Source organism: Falco biarmicus, chromosome 7 (genome assembly GCF_023638135.1).
Source record: "Falco biarmicus isolate bFalBia1 chromosome 7, bFalBia1.pri, whole genome shotgun sequence".
Taxonomy (NCBI): Eukaryota; Metazoa; Chordata; class Aves; order Falconiformes; family Falconidae; genus Falco; species Falco biarmicus.
Window position 1 is genome coordinate 56078449 of NC_079294.1, and position 19389 is coordinate 56097837.

The 19389-nt window shown below is 36.8% G+C and overlaps 1 protein-coding gene across 1 annotated transcript in view; it reads right to left on the minus strand.

The window, feature by feature from the left end:
* LOC130152876 (protein unc-13 homolog A-like) overlaps nt 1–8853 on the minus strand; it is a 60376-nt gene extending 51523 nt beyond the window's left edge. The window contains exons 1-4 of the mRNA XM_056347092.1: nt 8611–8853; nt 7234–7263; nt 4035–4134; nt 172–289 (exon numbers count right to left, since the gene is read on the minus strand). Of these exons, the coding sequence (XP_056203067.1) occupies nt 172–289; nt 4035–4134; nt 7234–7263; nt 8611–8632 (270 nt within the window). The 5' untranslated portion in view covers nt 8633–8853. The remainder of the gene's footprint in view (nt 1–171; nt 290–4034; nt 4135–7233; nt 7264–8610) is intronic.
* Between the last annotated feature and the right edge of the window lie 10536 nt (nt 8854–19389).

Genomic DNA, 19389 nt, shown 5'->3' on the forward strand with positions numbered 1-19389 from the left:
ATCAGTTGCCATGTTGAGAGTCACACGTGCATTATACCTCAGTATTACAGACCGAAACAAATGAGATAGAAATATACATTGATCCTAAATGACATTACAGTATTTGGCTAAGAATGAGAAATTGGTTGGATGTTACTCATTGTTTTATATTTCCACAGAAAGTCAACTTACATCTGTTGCATATTTCACAGTCGCAAGGGGAATCCATAAAACTCCTAAAATGCTATCCCAGAGCAAGCCTTTCTTCCACAGCTCTATAATGAAGCCCTTTCCATCAGCACAGATTTCACTAAAGACAATGAATACACAAATCATTAAACTGACAATGCAGTCTCAACCGCTCAGTAATCTATTGTAACTTGGGTTAGTGACTTACAGCAGATACAGAGGTGTTTTGTTTTCAGTACTCTCATAAAATGCCAGATAGCAAGGCATGACACAAAGGTTAGACAGGACAAGCCGAGTCTCATTGCTCACAATTGCTTTTACAAAGTGATGAGGACAGTTCTGCTGGAAACACGGCACAGAAGTCCCAGTTGTCAATAGCTTTACTTTGCTACAAGACTTGGCCCTTCCTGGATATAACCCAGGAAGAAACCAGGACCATGAAAAGCCTTTAGTTCAGCTTTAGGTTCTTCTGAGCACCTTCCACATATGGAATTCCTTAGTTGCCTCTGCAAGACACTGGTCTCAGGACAGCCCTGAAGAACCTACATTCTCAGGTTCCACTGTAGCTAACTGGTTAGGTGCAGCAGTAGTATAATATAGCTAGACTTTTGTCAGGAGAGTTCTTTTCGGTAAAACTGGAATCCACAAAAGCGATCAGGCTTTCAAACATAAAACTCAGAGGAACATTTTCAACGAAACAGTAAGAGTCAGCAATGTCAGCTATGATGGCACACACTGTCAATCAACATGGACCATCAGGTAAGAATGATCTATAATGGTATGGGCAAAATTCCATCTTCCCTCACAAAAATCTAGAGGAAGAAAGTGTCAGACCATTTACTACAGGAAATCAAACCAGTTTCTTGTTTTCATTGTAAGGAGACCAGGTGTAAAAAAACATTTGGAGCTTGTTCCCTTCCTTAGAATCAAGAAGATGCACTACACAACAAAAATGCAGTGGGAAAACAGCTCTCAACATGAAGAGCTGCAGATCCAGGCTCTGTAAATTCTACTTATAGCATGCATGCATTTTGTTACTAGCTGGTTTTGATCAAAAAAATACCATACCACAACCTTATTTTGCAAGAATTTAGAACAAAATTTTGCCAGGCCATATAACTTACCTTTGACATTGAACTAAAATTAAGAGAGAAGTTATTTCCTCATGGAATGTCTGGCATTTTTTTATGTATTACTATAAGCAGCTACGGGTCAGTTCTGTAAATATGAACAATATAATAAACTAGGGATTGGTGTGTCTTCTGTGACTGATTGTATGTAATCTCCATTTGACCGAATCAATTTTGAAGTACTAAAACTAATCTTCAACTGATTTGTGTGGTGTACCACAGTGAATTATTGTGTACTTAAATTTACCAGGAAAAGGACAAGTGAATTCTGAGAAGGGCAATGCGTGCCACTCCCGAGACTGATACTGAACTCATCACATGGCTCTCAAAAAACATTATGTTGGCTGCCTCAATATCTATTTTTCCACTGTCCTCATGCAGTTGAATAGATACAGTGAATTTTTGTTTTCTTCAGCTTCTCCTTTTACAAATATGTTTTGGAAGGCAGATTGCAATTCCTTATCTTTTGGTACTTTTGGACCCCAACTTTAAAACTGTTGCACTAACTGAACAGTGAAACTGCATATTGAAAGCTTAAACCATGTAATTTTTAAAACGCAGGCTGGTTATATCTGTGTGTAATGGAACAGATGTTTTACAGGCATAGGTGGAGAGAGCACCTTTAAGAAAATGAATTACAGTATGACTTGTAAAAGTCTACATAAATATATTTCTAAACGCTTATTTATAATACCTTTTAAAAGTCTGCTGTGTTGTATAATTGAGTAGGCAGCAGATGGAGCTACAAGCAGTCTCACACATTTGTGTGGTTTAATATTCTTTGGTAACATTTAAATTGCAAACTAAGAAAATAATCCTAATAAACTGCTCATGGAACACTCATTTGCATACAATATGATTAAAAGCAAAGCATTTATACAGCAGCAGAGCAAAGTTATTAATACTTTAACACATTCCTCAAGAAAATTTAGAGTATAGGTTTCACACACTCACTTTAAAAGGATTTTTAAATTGCCTCCTGCACTAAAGGTAACAGGGCAAATGCTGAAATTTAATTGATCCGTTTCCTGATACACTATTACATTCTCATCCAATCCATGTCCAATGTTTCATAGAACTATTATATCTGGATCAGCAAAGTGCAAAAAAAAATAAAAATTAACACAGTATTGTCATACAGAAATGATTCCTCTACACTGAAACATGACAATCTTTTCTACAAGTCAAAGCTGCAGTATAAGAATGGTATTTAAAAGGGCTAGCTATCAATCTTGATTTTCCTTTGCATTTTCAAAGACAGATACAATCCTCCTGTTTGGATAATTTAGGCTGTGGCTCTGAACAGTCTGCTAGAGAAGCCTGATGACTGGGGAGTGGAGGAGAAATTAGCTCCAGATGAAGATTACTTTTATATGGTTAGAAATTCTGAAAACTTCTTTGATAAGTCATTACATCGAGCCATAAAATGTCATGTAAACAAGCTATATATATGTTGGCTTAATATAACAGGCTCTTCAGTCACTCACAGTCTTCAGTTAAGCAAACCAGTAGTCTGCTACAGTTGTCTAAGAAATCAGTTGCATGACACCAAAAAAAAAAAAAATCCAAATTCAATTAATAACTTTAGGAAAAAATGGTGATGAAGGTGAAACCCTTAAATAAAATTAAGAGCACTGCGAAATACAACTAATTTACATGAAAGTTCTATGTAGAAAAAAAAATGCAGGTTTTAGAAATGCTGTTTTCAATACAGAATAAAATTAAATGGGGGAGGTATTTCAATCAAAATGTCAGTTTCAGCACATGTAGATCCTGTCAAAAGATATTTATGTGTTTTGATAACCAGAAAGTATGGAAAAGTGATTCATAAGAACTAATTCTTCTGGCAAAATATTAAAATATTTGGATTAGAAAAAAAACCCAGAATTGTAAAAAGGACATTTTTCATAAAAGTAACTAAAACCAATCAAATGTTTAATTCTGTAAAAATATTTCTGCCAACTCTAGACCTTAGTAACAAAATCTATATTTCTACAAAGAGGATGTGATGGCAGAGAAAGATTTGCGCAGGGAGGAAGGAGGGACCAAAAATAGTAGAGATTAACATACTATCTCAGCATCTAATGAGTTTACATATTTGTTGGTTTTATCGGCTTTTAAATTGAGACTTGAAAGCAGGTTTCCTCTGAATGTCAGTCAGTATATAAGTATTTGGACCCTCCTGACCAGTGAGTTATATATAAGGCTCTAGAGAAAAGAGAACAAAGACGGAATAACAAGATGGAGAATTGTGGGAAGCAGACAAAGGTCTGCAGACAGAAGTGAGAAACAGTACGTGTCAATAATAACTGGCAGTTATTATTGACCTGATATTGATAGGTAGATATTATCTACCTACATAGGTAGTTAAGTAGATAAATGAATGTGTAAAATATCAGTCATACTGAAAGGAAATTGAGTAAAACAAAAAACAAGTTGCATGAGGATCAATTTGAGTTCTCCTCGTTCCTGTATTCCTAAAACATCACAGGAAATTAAAGATACTGGAGAAAAATATCATCTTCCCCTTGACTGCTAGCTTTGATCTGCACATGGCTTGCAAAATTAACTTTTGTTCTGTTCCTTAGAGCTAACCTGGCATTTTTTCTCTGAGCTGGACATTTTTTTCTCACTTTTGCAGTCTGCCCATGGTCTCAGATTTTATTAATTTCTCTAACTATCCAAATGCAGCAAAGATACAACAAAACCAACTGATAAGAATACCTTATTACTTACAACATGAAGTCCTGTTCCCAGCAAGGTTCACTTCCCCTTCTGTCTATTGTAGTGCTTTTTAAATTTTGGACTTTTAAAACAACATAGGTTTTGAATGCATCTGAAAAAGAAACAACCAGTACATTAAAACCCACTTTATTTCTTCCTAGAAGCTGGAAACATTCAGCTTCATGGTAGCAGGGGTTTAACGCGCTCCATACAAAACAGTCAGAGGTGTGGTTCAAATACATGGCTTTGAACAAGGAAATTCTTAGTCATTTTAATGGGACAGGAAAATCTCTGTCCATTGCAAGTGGGAGACAACATAATCCTAAATGTGAGCAAGTATTTTAAGGATCAGCTTCCAGACATGGTTTCTCAGATTATTTGTCAATCTCCCTGACAGATCTTGCATGAAACAAGTACACCCTCCCTTTCTGCAAATTATTATTTTGTTTGCTGTTCAGTTGGTATAATGTTGGTGACTGGCTAATAGGCTGTAATTTCCAATTAGGACAAGGCCACAGACTTGGGATTCAGTCTTGTGTTTGTATGTGAATCTAGTTTTGTCTATAAATGCAGCAGCAAAATGGGTTTCAGATGCAGTCCCAGATGAACTCAAACATTTTTGTACTCAGAGTATATTCGTAAAATTGGACCTAATCAGCAAAAAAAAATTTTTTTTTTTTTTTTTTTTTTAAATCAAAGTGCTTGAAGATATCAATGACAGGAAAAAGCAAAAGAACTAAGGGAAAGCTCTACGCTTTAGGGCCTCACACAGGAACTAAGGCACCAAACGGCATATTATATCATCTTGATAAATGTGGCTGTGCAGAAAAGCTTCTCAGCTTGCATGCATGTCATTAGCCTCCAGCATCCCACATAAGGATCAACACTGACATATGGTTTAAAAAAAAAAAAAAAAAAGATACTTTTTCTTTTTTAATAGAACTACTGCCAAAATATACATATGAAATGTAGGCAAGAACAGAAGCCATTTTTGAGCTGTGTGTATTAGCCCCCCGTCAATCAACAAGCCCGAGCTGGAGGGAAGCTGTCACTGTCCACAATAGGCTTTGAATAGGTTGCATCAAATTACACTGCAGTTAAGAAAAAGTGCGAAGGAGAAGAGTTAATTCTGTACATCCTGTATGTAGATCTTATCGATTAGGGCTGAAGATAATGTTTGACAAAAGAATGTTATGTAATGGGAACTATTCTTTTCAATAAAAAAAAACACAACAGTGATCAATGTTATCTATTTTCTGTAATTCAGTGCACCAGTCTTCTCAAACATACCTCTTTGTCCTTACACTGAAAAAAATTGACAAAGTCAATACAGATTTAGAAGAATGTTGACTTACTTGTAAGAAATTGTGTCAACAATGCATGATTCACATACCATCCTATTGTTCGTTCTGTGTAACTGAGGCAAACAAATCGCAAAATTTGCAAAATGTTTTGTAGTTGCATAATTTATTTGCAGTTTGGAGGCTTGCAACTCAAGGGTTGAGAAATTTTCAGAAGAATTTCCATTAAATCACTTGGCTGAAAAATAGCAACCTCCAGCGTTTAGCTATTTTGAGCACCCAGATCTGTATTTACATTTAAATCAAAAATACAACCACCAACCTCCCCCCAAAATAAAACTTATCTTCCTTAAGTGAAGCCATAAATGACAAGATACTTCTTAAGACATATTTTTAGTGGTAATCTGTTTCATTGTTCTATTATCTTTATATTTTTCTATTATCTTTATATTTAACTCCTTAATTTCTTTCACATGTGAAAATGTCATGTTCCTATGTCTAATGCCAGGTGATCAAACCAAATCATCTATCTTTCCCCAGCTCCTTTTCTAGCACAAAAACTAAAGAAATTTCAGACTGCCTGCATTATCATTGCCTTGCCTGGAACCTTGTCATCTGCCTTTTAACTTTTTGTGAAAACAAAAACGGCAGGCTATCCTTTTACTCATATCTTCAGCTTTCCACCCAAAACAGAGCACAGCAACTTCATGGCAGCTTCCACAAAGTAGTAAATTAACCACAGGAGAATCCCAGAGTTTTGAGAAACATGCAGGAATCTCAATACTGCTCTTAGTCACCACTTAAATGATTTTCTGCCCAAGAAAACATGACCAATTATCAGAGGATACACCACTCAAACTCTATTGCCATTACTTACGGCATTAACACATCTTCAACAGCATTCAAAGAAGATTAAAAAGTCTTAACTTTCATCAAATAATTGTTTGATCATATTTTTTTGTAAATTATCACCTCTTTTGAGCACCAACAAAATATAAGATTTGCTGAGCCCTGCAGACCATTTGTCTCATTGCATAAGGATTTCAATGAAAGACGAATGTCCAGTCTATACTTCATACATATACGTCACAGCCCACGATGATGACTGCCTCACAGACAGTTAGAAGCATCATGTTCCCAGAAAGAAGCTTAACCTGTGCTATTTCAGGTTACCTTTCTTTAATCAAGATAGATATAAATGATTTGCAGAGGTTACTTAAATGTGTTAGCCAGACATCTACTGGCAAATTTTGCCACATTGGTCAGGTTGTTACCAGCTTCTCCTAAGAACTAGTAATCACAAAGATCTTGAAGGCCCCAAGTTTATAGTCCACCTATGTGTGAGAAACCTCTGGCTGAGTTTGGATTTTCTTTCCCACTCTGGCTAAATCTTGGTCCTGGGGGCAGACTTACAGTGTCCTGGGCAGCTTGGTTTTGTTCACATTTATTGCCCAGGGCCTATACCTGATCTCTATAATGGTCTATTAGTATTTCCCATCTGTATTTCCTCACTGGGAAAATTCAGAAACCATTTTCTCCCTGCCCTGCTGAAACTAACATCCTGCACTCTCTTTATATAAAAAATAATTTCTCTTGACTGCTGACCCATTTAGGTCATCAAACTGTGTAAAAACTATTTTTAGTGGAAATATCCTTTAAAAGCCACTAGTTTCAGTTACTAATTATTGTCTCTCAAAATTACACAGTCTGAGGCCACAGTCTTGTTTGTTAATTTGATCTTTAAAATCTATGTGTATTTTTAAATTCTTTCCTCATTTGTTTTGTACTGAGCTGTTGACGAAATGCATTCAAGTAGTCCCAGGCCTGAATGATTCTTTAGTGTGATACACACATGCATGCCCAAGAAATAAATACGTTCAAGCAGAAATTAAAAGGTAAATCAGACTTACCAGCTGCTTTATCCAACCTTCCTTTTTTCACTATTAAAAAAAAAAAACAACAAACATATTCAGACAATACCTTAACAATGCTTGTCATAAATTTTATGGGGAAAAAAATACCACAGAAAGGGATTTCTGTGGTATAAAAAACTTCAATCAAAAATGAAAGCAAGTACTCTTAAAGAAAATCAAGCACCATTGTGGTGAGATAGTATGATTATTCTGAATTCCTTGGGAAAGAAAACATGTGGAAAGTCTTTGCAGTTACAGAAACTTAGTAAATAGATGGATACAACACAAAGGGCATAATGGATACCAGATGACCAGGAAGGGCAGTATACTATCCATCACCTCATAGCGCTAGTTCAAAATGCTTTTCAATAACAGTCACAGAAGGCTCACAGACGGCTCACAGACTTCAAGTAACCTAAAGTAGCTTCGATCACCTTACAAAGAATCCTTTATTACATTGTATTTATTTTGACTATTAGAAAAGACATACTGCAGTAAACACCTTATCAATTAAAAAGTGAATATTTCAAATCCTAACTTTGTTCAACAGCCTGAAGTTCCATGCTATGGTATCCCTTTCATTAATGAAAAATGCCCTGAAGCTAATGGGATTGTGATTCAGATAGTCATCATAATTAAGAAAATCCAACCTGGTCACCGTTTTGTATCCAGTGTCTGACTACTAAAGTTCATTGAATTTAGACTTTTAAACAATATAATTAATTATTCTTTAAATTTTCCTACCATATCAATGCACATAAGGGTTCAATTCAATTTGAATGAAACATCACTGCAGTCCTACAAAAATCAAACCTCCTTTAAGAATATACTCATGTATATCATATATTTCATTGCTATACTTAGGAACTAGTAAGTGCCAATAAAACAAAACCTTGAGGCCACAACTTTACAGTGCAAAGGTTCCCAAAGCTTACTATTGTTTTCCAATGCCCGTCCCACTCGCCTAACTTCACCTACCTTCCTTTGCCTTATTCTTTTTTTCATCTATCCCTAGACAGCCCTAAGCATTCTATGGAATTGCATTGTATTTGCAGAATGTCTATCTGACAGTCTGAATAATTCCACCACGCCTCACACTGAGAAAGCTTTCACTTTCAGCGCAAAAGGGGAGAGCCCAAACTGTCGCTAAGCCACCAGCAGCATCCAAACACTGCAGCAGTTACACTGCACTGCAAGTGTGCAGAATTTACACACTGCACCTACCTGACTTCCCTTGAAAGAAGTAATGCAAGAAATATTCCCATCGATTAAAATGAACGATGCACATCTGCAGTCTATGAAGTTGATTTTTATAGACACCTACTAAACTTTTGTCGCATTAGTGAAGGAGCTTGTGTGATAAGAAAAACCTACCTTTTACAGAGAGAAGTTCCATTCCAGTAGAAAAATATTTTAAAGAACATAAATTTGAATTAAAGTTGTTTTACAAATGCAAAAAAATTCATTTGCCTTGAAGACTGTATTACTCTTTTCCTCCTGTTTCCTCACTGCAAGTGTGTTTCACTTTTCCTGCACGCTCCTCCCAGGTTTCACATGGAGGAAAGCCAGCCAATTGACAGAGCAGTGAAAGACCAACAATGAATTCTTTCTCCCTCATACACACTGAGATGGAAAGGAGAAATTTTACAACTGTTTCCTCACTCATTTCCTCAGCTTCTATCTGCTGCATGCAGCTGTCTCTAGTCTAAACACATTTCTGAATGTGATCTTTGCCAGCAATAATAAATTCAGTGGAACTATTTTATTAAGAACATACTTTGGGAGTTCTTAAACTTTAATATTTGCAAAGCATCTGAAATGGTATACAGAAGGGTTTTATTATTCTTTTAACAGACTCACATACTCATTTTATTGTATTATCTATAGATAACCATAAGTAAGCTTCATTTTCTAAAATAAAGTGTGACTAAATATTGCATAAAAAGAAAAGCTGAATTTTAATATACTTCGTTAATTTCTAATTCTACTGCAGCACTTCACTGGACAATAAATATTTTCATACAATGTTAAAATATTTTACAATACTCAAAATGTTGAAATAATTATAAAAACTGTGGTGTTTATGACTACTCGTTCATGTTAATACTGGGGTTTTTTTCTTTGGTTTTCAGTTGTGGTTATTATTATATATATATTTCCACAGGCATGTAATATTTTACTTTTTAAATGTTTTGTTCTCTATCATATTATAATTGTAGCCTTTGGTCTTAGGTCTTAAATTCAAGTAGGGAGTTTCCCTGGAGCAGAGGGGAATGCATATGTCTGAGTTCAGGATTGGCTGTCTGTAGTTCCGAGAAACTGGGGTCCGAATGATAGCCGTATCTCAAAAGAGAGGTGAGACCTAAAACTGTTTAGCCTGGATAAAAGAAAATTTGGGGAGGTGGGGTGGGTTTATTGGTGTTTGTAAATACCTGATGGGAGGGTGTAAACAAGACTGACTCTTCTTATTGTTGCCTAATAACAATATAGTTGTGAAGAGGCAATGGGCACAAATTGAAACTCATAGTTTCACCTGAACATAAGAAAACTCATTTTTACTGTGAGGGTAGTTTAACACTTGAACAGGTTGTTCAGAGAGGATGTGGAATCTTTGTCCTTGGAGATACTCAAAACCTGACTGAACACAGTCCTGGGCAACCTCTTCTTGCTGACCCTGTCTTTAGGCAGGGATGTTGGACTACATGATCTACAGCAGTTCCTTCCTTGTCATTCTGTGGTAGCTCACAATGTCAAAAATCTGTTAAGTGTGACATTGAAGAAAATGCAGCGCAGGATTTAATGAAACTCTACAGCCACTCTACATATTGTGCGTAGTCTTGAATTTTTATTCCCCACGCAAAGTGTCTAGTACTTATGATGCTTTAGGAACATGGTACTATGTCATGTGAAGTTGTTAAGATACTACTTTTTGGTCTTGTGTTTTATATTAATATATTTGCATGTCTCTCTTCTGAATTCTATTTATTCTGAACAAGTCTCCCACAGCAATCTGAGTCTTGGAGCCTGGTTTTCACCTTATGCAAGCAATGGGGTTCCACTGAAGTTAACAGAGCTAGCCTGGTACACTGCCTGAGAATCTGATCCCAAGTGTGCATTTGGGTCAAATGGAAAAATATTTACTTGGAACAAAAATCTAATCACTGCTGACAATGTTCAGTAAATAGAGTCACAAGTATACTTTAGCATGAGTCAAAGTTACACAGCTGCATCTCTATCTTTCTGAAATTCTGTTAACTTGTCTCCTCTTCCTTTTCTTCACTCACCTTCTCAAATATCAGGACCCTTGATATGGAATATTGATTTTCTCCTTGAATCCTTGAAATCCAGCAGAAACAGCATTCACTGGGGTTCATCTACTTTGCTGTGATGTTATGACTGTTTCTTACATATGCAACTGGAAAAGACAGTAAAAAATATGTTGAGTATACATGAATATAGGCAGAAGGTCATGTGGACTGAGAACAGAGCATGGCCAAATGCTCTTCCACTTGGAAAGGGCATTTATTATATTTAGCAAAAGAATAATGAAAAGCACTGAGCTGGAACAAGCTGTCAAGATGGTGTTTGGCTAAAGGGTGTAAGAGTCAAAGCCGCCGTACAACATGCACGTTTCACAAACTGATAGTTTCAGTACCTCAGGCAATTACCCTATTACTTAGTCACGCCTTCCCCAATGTTTTCCCTTTTCTGTAACACCATTTCTTATTTAATGCCTGATATTACATTTCAGTCCAATAACTTGACTAAATTTAAAAGGTTCCAACATTGGAGATCTATATGCAGAATCAAGAATTTAGAAAGGCATTGAAAAAGTAACAAGATTTTTCTTACATTGCATTTTTCTCTAAACTATATGAGAACTGCAGATACTCTCGCCTATTGAAAAAAGTGGAGTCAAAGTAATGAGGTACAATTTGTTATTAAGGATGTGTCATCTGATACCTGACACTGTTGAGTACTCTGCTTCCAGAAAATACATGTAATTATTTTTCAATCTAAATGCTCAACTGATCTAAGGAGGAGATTATTCTTTTCAATTGTGAGCTTACATATTTATGTTTTAGTGAGAATCTGCTTTTTTTTAACTTCTCTTTCTTTATATGAATTTATGTAGCATACATTAGCAAATTGAAGCCTGACAGCATCTTTCAGTTAATTCATCAAAAGCAAGGAGATTTCAGTCTGATGATTTACCCCCTTGGCATTAAAACTACATATTGTTCTTCTCAGGAAGTTCCTCTTCCACAGGATACTTGTAAGGCAACAACTATGGTCACGAACTCATAGATTTTAATATAATATCTTGTGAGAGGAAAACAAGGAACAGAGCACATTTGAATACTGATTGCAAAAACATGTGGAATATAACTTCTCAACTTTCACAGGGAAATGAAAACAGAGTCCATTACTGGGTTTAGATATCTTAGTTAGAAAATATTAAAAAATAAACTGAGGGGGATTAGGCAAATTTCTATTGATATTACAAATATAGTGTAGGAGCAGTTTTCTTGCAACCCCTTACATCTCTATATGTGAACATTATGAAGCCAGCTTTTCTTGACTACTTATATGCTGACCCATGTACGTTTTGAAAGAACTTTTGGCCATGGAACACTGACATTTTAACTATCTACCTTCTGAAATTCTTCCCTTGAGAAGAAAAGGAATTTGCTCCTTTGCAAATTAATGTAGTGAGTGAAATTTTCAGCTGATCAACATTCTTAAGTATCTCCTTATACTAGCACATGAAGAAATATGCCAGTCACCTCAGTAGACTAGGAGATAAACTGGGTTTTGCCTTCCCCTTGAAGTCAATCATTGGCTTAAATTGAAAGCTAATGGGAGAAGATTTTTGTCTATTATGGGACAAAATTGCACACTCTTCAGACCAAATTCAAAGAGAAACAGGTATTCTCATTATTGTGATCATAACAACACAGGAAGCTGAAACCAACGAGAAGGAATTCAACTGGGAAAGCAAAAAAAAAACCAAACCACCCCCCAAAATATCAGTTTTTCCAAGGAGTTCATTTCTACCTTTCAGAAATATAGATTCTGCATTCTCAGGTGTATACTCTAATTTTCAGTAGACTCCATAAGTGATAAAAGATAGAAATAATGACCTCTGTAACAAAATATGCTATCAAGAGATACATCATGAAAGCAACAGGATAAGCAGAAAACCAATCAGCTGTTTTTGACCCTGAGAAACTATGAGCAATATTGAAGATAGGAACTACAAATTAGATCAGTTTTGTCCTTGTCTCCAAAAGATAGGCACAACTGTGGCTAGGGATAGTAGGTGATGTGTTCTGGGCTTCACAAGAATCACCTTGATAAATGAGTTCAGTGCACTCCATTTACCCTCTTCCAACAGGAAACAAAGGAAGGGCTCTCCTTCAAAATGTTACATGTCATTAACCAAGTACATAGATAAATGTTTTATTGAAATAGCTATTTGTTAGTAATCTCCAAACCTGCAGTGAAAGGTCAAGCTTCAGCAATTAAAAAAATCCTGAAGTTTTAACACAAACAACTTGTCATAGACTCACATTCTGTCATATTTGTAATAGTGACAGAACCTGTGTGAAATTGCTTGCTGTCACACAAATATTAAATTGTGCTCATTATAATTAAGAAGGAATAAGTTTCAAAAGAAACTTAGCCATCAGAGGACAAAACATTTCTACTCAGTAACCAATCGTTAAAAGTGCAGGTTTGTTCCTTACGAAAGGAAATGTTTTCCAGCCCCTTGCACTTCTGTTCCATAAGTTCTTACGTAGCCTTAGCTGCCTTCTTGACTACTTTTATTTTACATTTAGAGACACCTAGTGGCTCGAGTCTGATTTGCTCTGGAAAACAGCAATGATTTCTCATTTCCAAATGAACTTCAGATTTTTTCGGATCTTATTTATCTCAAAACACAGCACAGTACACATTTGACTTTACCCAAAAAAGTACTAAAACACAGAACTGTACTTCATAGTACACATGAAAAGTATGAGATGACAAAAGAATTTTGTCCCTTTTTTCTTGCTTCAAATACACACATGAACAGTAAACATTATCTAGTATTTAGAAAACATACCTTGATTTTTTTTCTTCAGAACATTCAATATTATTCATCTTATGCACCAGATTTGTTACTTGGCTTCTGTATGTCTTCCTAAACATAGATCACAAGCCAATTTTCATCATGTACATTTGTACTCATCCCATCATCTCTCTGAATTTCTGATTTAGTGGAGTGCTTGGACCCAGATGGCCTTGGTGTCACTGAACTTGCTCTACATGCAAAATAAAAGTGGCAGAATAAAGCCCCTACCAAGAAACTAGTCAAGGCTCAGTAACTACTTCACCTCCACCCTTAAACAAAAGAAACACGTTTCTAAGCAAACAGACTAACAGTCTTAGTTTCACTACTCTGTGATTTAGCAGTTTTCTAACCAGTCAGCCCTGGTAATCTTATGGGTCTACAATGAGTTACATATGCTGCAAATTTAATGTGCTTTTTCTTAATCCTTTCAAAACCTCTCCATTCCCGGGACACCTAATGATTACCTTTAATCTGCACAAGCTCTGTATCCATGCTTCTAAATCTTTTCTTCAGCTCACTTAAATACTTGCATTCAAGAAAAGCCATGGAACAATAGTGGAAACTAAGAAGTATGAGATACCTTTATTTCCTGTATCTCAGTTTAATGAACATGTAGGAAGTGCTTAAATGAATGTTTCTAAAATATGTGTAATAGCTCAGCACTCTCAGCCTTTTTTTTTTAAATCACTTTATACATAAAACCACATTAAATACAGATCTACCAGAAACCCATATATTTCCTATCCTGCTTCTGTAGAAAGACAGAATAGGTAATGTCATTCTCCTGGATTTTCATGTCCCACAAAAGTAAGAAGCAAGGAACTCCTAGAAACAAGTATAACTGCTATAATTGCCTATGTTTAATGGTCTTACAGGAGGAAGAATACTGGAAAAGGTGTGGTCATGATGCTTATTATGAGGAATTGTCCTTGTTTGCACTGGAATAGAGTTAATTTTCTTCCTAGTAGCTGGTATAATGCTCTGGTTTGGATTTAGGATGAGAATAATGTTGATAACATGCTGGCATTTTAGTTGTTGCTAAGTAGTTTTTACACTAAGTCAAGGGCATTTCAGCTTCTCACACCACCCCAACACCAAATAGGTTGGGGGGGACAGGGGGACACAAGAAGCCAGGAGGAGACACAGCCCGGACAGCTGACCCAAACTGGCCGAAGGACTATTCCATACAATGTGACATCACACTCAGTATATAAACTAGGGGCAAAGCTGGCCAGGGGCTGCAGTTGAGGAACTGGGTGGGCATTGGTCAGCACGTGGTGAGCAATTGCATCGTGCATCACTTGTTTTGTATATTCCAATTCTTTTATCATTATGATTATTATTATTATTTTCCCTTCCTTTTCTGTCCAATTAAACCATCTTTGCCTCAGCCCATGAATTTTACTCTTTTCCCCCAATTCTTTCCCCCATCCTACTTGGGGGGGTCGGGGGGCAGAAAGCGGATAAGTAGCTGTGTGGTGTTTACCTGCCTGTTGGGTTAAACCATAACAGGAATTGTAAAATTGGTAAAAATTACAAAAAATTACTCTATCTTTTTCTCCTTTAAAATATAATTTACTATTTCACACTTTTCCTCAGAAAAGCATAAACAACAAAACCTAAACCCATTTTATGCAGAACTTGCAAGGCAAAAGTGTGAAGTAAGTCATTATAGCAGGGAAAAAGTCTTTAAAAATGTGAGAAGGACAAAACGAGAAGGTTACTTCTACAGGCTTAAAACGTAAACTGCAGTACAGCAATAACAAATCACATTTTCGCATTCTGAGCAAAATTAAGCAGTTAATAGGATTTAACTTTCCTCCCTGTTTTCCCTTTGCTCCCTCTAGCGTCTCACAGGGTATAATACAGACCTTTTATCATCGTAAATAAGCAAACCCGTACTTACTACTCATATTTAAAAATTAATGATATTGTGAAACTACCTTATTGCTGACCCTAAAAGCTAAAGCATTATTAATTTCTGAGAGAAAAAAGGCAATAAAGTACAGTTTACAGATCCAGTAAGAATTAGGAGATGGAATTCTGTATCAACAAACACGGCCTTGCTTTTATTCCAGGATGTAACAAGTATAGACTTATCTCGCCCTTTCAACTGATAGCAATTTGTGAAATTGCATTTGGCCTCATAGAGGAACTGTTTTAATCAACAGTATTCTTAAGTTTTCAGAAGTATATCCAATGCTGAACATACCCATAGTTTATCTTTGCAAAACAATAGCTCCATTGACATGAAATATGACATTTTTTCATCAATATTTCATCACATTATACATAAGATAATACAATAAATTCTCAGTACTTGACAACTATCCCCTAATGTAATCTAAGCTAATGCTGTTTCATATTTCAGTATGTGACATCTGTCAACAATGTTGTTAACCACTAATTGCTCTTACTCATCTCAAGAACATGCCTCGATTGCTAATTGAGGCCAGATAAATGTTTTCGTTTATTGAAGTTACTTTGCTACCCATCCAGATAAAGAGGGAAATCTTTAAAAGGAGCTGAAGAAAGTTGGAGAAATTAATTATTGGATGACCACAATCACAATAGAAATAGAAATTATTATATGGTCTGAATGGTTAATAAGTTAGCGAGCCAACACTATTTTTAGTGAGAAACTAATGTATACACGTACCTATACAACCCCAGATCATAACAAACAGACCCAGCTTTTTACATTCATAAAAGCTTTTTTTAAAGTACTTTTCATTAATAGATTTCAAGGCTTTTCATAAAGGAAGTAAATCTCCTTATTGTTAAATTACACATAAGGGTAAAAAAACCCACAGAGGGGAAATCAGCCACACAGTATCTTCAAGTAGGCCAGTACTGAAGTCTGCAATGCAACATGGCATTTCTGAATCTAGCACTAGCTCAACTAAACTAAAATAAATCCTCTTCAACAAAAGAATCTGAAAAGTACTTCACAAAACCTCATTTTACCCCTTCTGTTACGAACAACTATGTCTGGATAGAATGACATAAGTGGTCTGCATGTCAGACCAAAAATTAGGAAAACTAGAATTAGAATGCAAACCTTCCGTAAAAGCATGTGAAAGTAACACCAAATACAACTAGCAACTGATGACACTAGCTTTGATGCAGAAAGTTCGCTTTTGAAAAGACGTCTATTTCCTTCAGAACAGATTCTTCCCATGCCTACATCATTCACCATCTACACCCTTTCCCTTTGTGTACATACGCACTTGTGAACTGCCCTTGCCTCCTGTGTGGAGATCCCACAGTCCAGGACATACCTTTTTTTCCCAGCAGAATGAAGTGATCTTTCTTGAGCTCAAGCACGTGACCAGTTTTAATTACTTCTCTCTGTGCAGATTCTCCCTTTCCTTACCAGTTGTTGGTTGTGATATTTCAACTTTTCATACATTTAACCTGGACTATGATTCACTACAGATTTAAATTCAAGAATATTCTACAAACATTAGAAGTTATTAATAAAAAGTATTCTGAGCCAAGGTAATTCTTACAGTTTCTTTTCAGATGCAGACTCAGCTGATATAGCAAGTAAGTTGATAAGTCTACGTTTATTCTGTTTTTCCCATAATGCAGATCCTTGCTAAGAACCAGTGCCACAAAACAGGGAAATAGATACGCTTAACCTTTGTAATTTTATCTTCCTGTACAGGTGTTGCCTTTGCCACAACATTTTCAAATTCATGTTGAAAAACCAGTTATTTTTAAGCAAAGTTAAATCCTATTTGACGTCACCCCTATTAAACTAGTGCAGAAAAAATATAATTTGTGTTAAGCCACAGCTGTAAAAATGCTATCTTAATGATTTACCTATTTTAGCTCTATAGCAGTTCAATCCGTCTTTCCAAAATGAATTATTAAAATGAAAACTTTACACATATTGTACAAGGTACAGAAGGTTTTAGCTTTAGGTAGGACCAGTTCTTTAAAAAAACCAAAAAAGATATAATTTGGGATGCTACCACAGCCACCTGATATTAAAACTTTTATCATTTACAGCAGATGAAAAGCTATCTCTTTTGTCTTTTTAAACACAACACATTGTAGAGACAGGGAATGAACCAAAACCACTTGGTTTTGAGGGATAGCTCTTAGTATCTGGATATGTAAGTAGTATATATAATATGTATAGCTTTCATAACCAGTGTTTTTAACGTGCATCTGTAAATATATTTAAATGGTATGGTATTAATATGTGTACTACTTTTATGGAATGATTTCTTTTTACCAAGGTAACAAATACGGTTTTCAAAGACAAAATAGAAATCACATAGTTTCATGACCCTCTCTGAGCATGAGATGCAATTCAGGTCTTTGGAGTGACCTTCCCATTGCGTCAAATTGTGCTAAAACGTATGTGACAGTTTTGCTTATGGAAACCTCCATGTATCGATGATTAAGGAGAAGCTGTCAAAATCATTTATTTAGGTTCACAGGCAGAATTCACAATTCACATGAAGTGCCAAAAAGCAAGAGCAATATCTAGTTTATCTGTTAGGTTACTTGGTCTCATGCAGTTACTTCACTTTCGGGATAAGCACCTTTTGACTTACAAAAACTTTAGCCGCAGTTTCAGGTATCACTATTGATTTAAAAGGGCCAGTGTTCACCTTTTCTGAGAAAAATAATATTATGGTTCTCCAAGTAATTTGACTTGCATCATCTTATTTAGCTTTCAACGTGATTACTACCAAAACCCCAGAAGCCAGCCCATAAAAGCGGTACTGTTGTGAGCTTTCACCTAAGATACCATATTTCAGTGTTTTTCACTGGGCCTGATGTAATCTGAGCAAACGTCCCCGTTCCCGTTAAAGTTCTACTTTCAAGTTTTATAACTTGTCTGTCATAAAGTGAAACTGATTAAGTAGTCTCATCTTGAAAGGTTTTTATTTTAGTGCATTAACAAAAAAAAAAAAAGTCGTCAGAAATCTGAACTACAACTGCTATAACAAAACCAAAAATTTTGGAAAAAATTGTTTCAGAAGCTTACAAACTACACATGCTCCCCCCTCCCCCCTTCACTTACCTCTAAAATGCTAATAGAGCTTATTAGATGCAGACTATAATTACATGAATACATTTTAGAGTATTACTGATTACCTCAAAGCAGATGCCTCAGGGAAATAGTCTTAGTGGAAATGTGAACTCAATAACACTAAAATAAAACCCACATACTTTAACTACCATACTTGTTATATTAAAATAAAGGAACCACGGACACTAAAAATAAATCTCTCAACATCCTTACAACTCCCTACGCATTTCAAAAAAGCATCAGGCAAACAAATTTAGGAAGTAATGGTTTTAGAGAATGTAACTTTTTTATAATGACAGTGCTTATAATTTTGCTTGCAGCTCTAAGTATTCCAGCAGTTAAGACGGACTTACGTGTGCACTATACAACCAGCTTGGCCCAGCTCCTCACCAGAATCTTTACGGCCAACAGCTTCTCCATGGCTAACCTCGGAGCAAAGGGAAGGCAAACTATTGAACAAACAGGCATCGCGGTTATTTTTCTTTCCGTGCTCACTCACGGCAACGTATTTATTGTTTTTAGACAGAAATACTCGAAGTTACGAAACGCACCCCTCAGACCGCGCCCAGGCGCTGCTGCCCTCAGGCACCGCCTGCAGCCGCCGCTCAGGGCCGCACCGGCAGGAGGGTGGCCCCACCCCGCCACACCTGCCTGCGAGCGCCGGCCGCGCCCGGGCCCTCGTTAGGAGCAGCGGCACCGCCTGCCGCCCGCCGGTGGGAACGGTGTTTCTGCTGCGGGGAGAGCGGCGCGGCCCCCGAGGAAGCTCCCTGTACTTGAGCGGGGCGGCCCCCGGAGAAGTTCCCCTGCGCTGTGGCCTCTGGCTCCCGCTTCCCCTCACGCTTTCATCCTGGTCCCTCAGGGCGGAACGCTAGCGCGAGGCGCGGGCGGGCTGCGCGAGGCGCGAAGGCGCGGGCGGGCGGCGCGGGGGCGCGGGCGGGCTCGTACCGGCCTGCGCCGCCCTGTGCTCCGGCCGCGGCGGGAG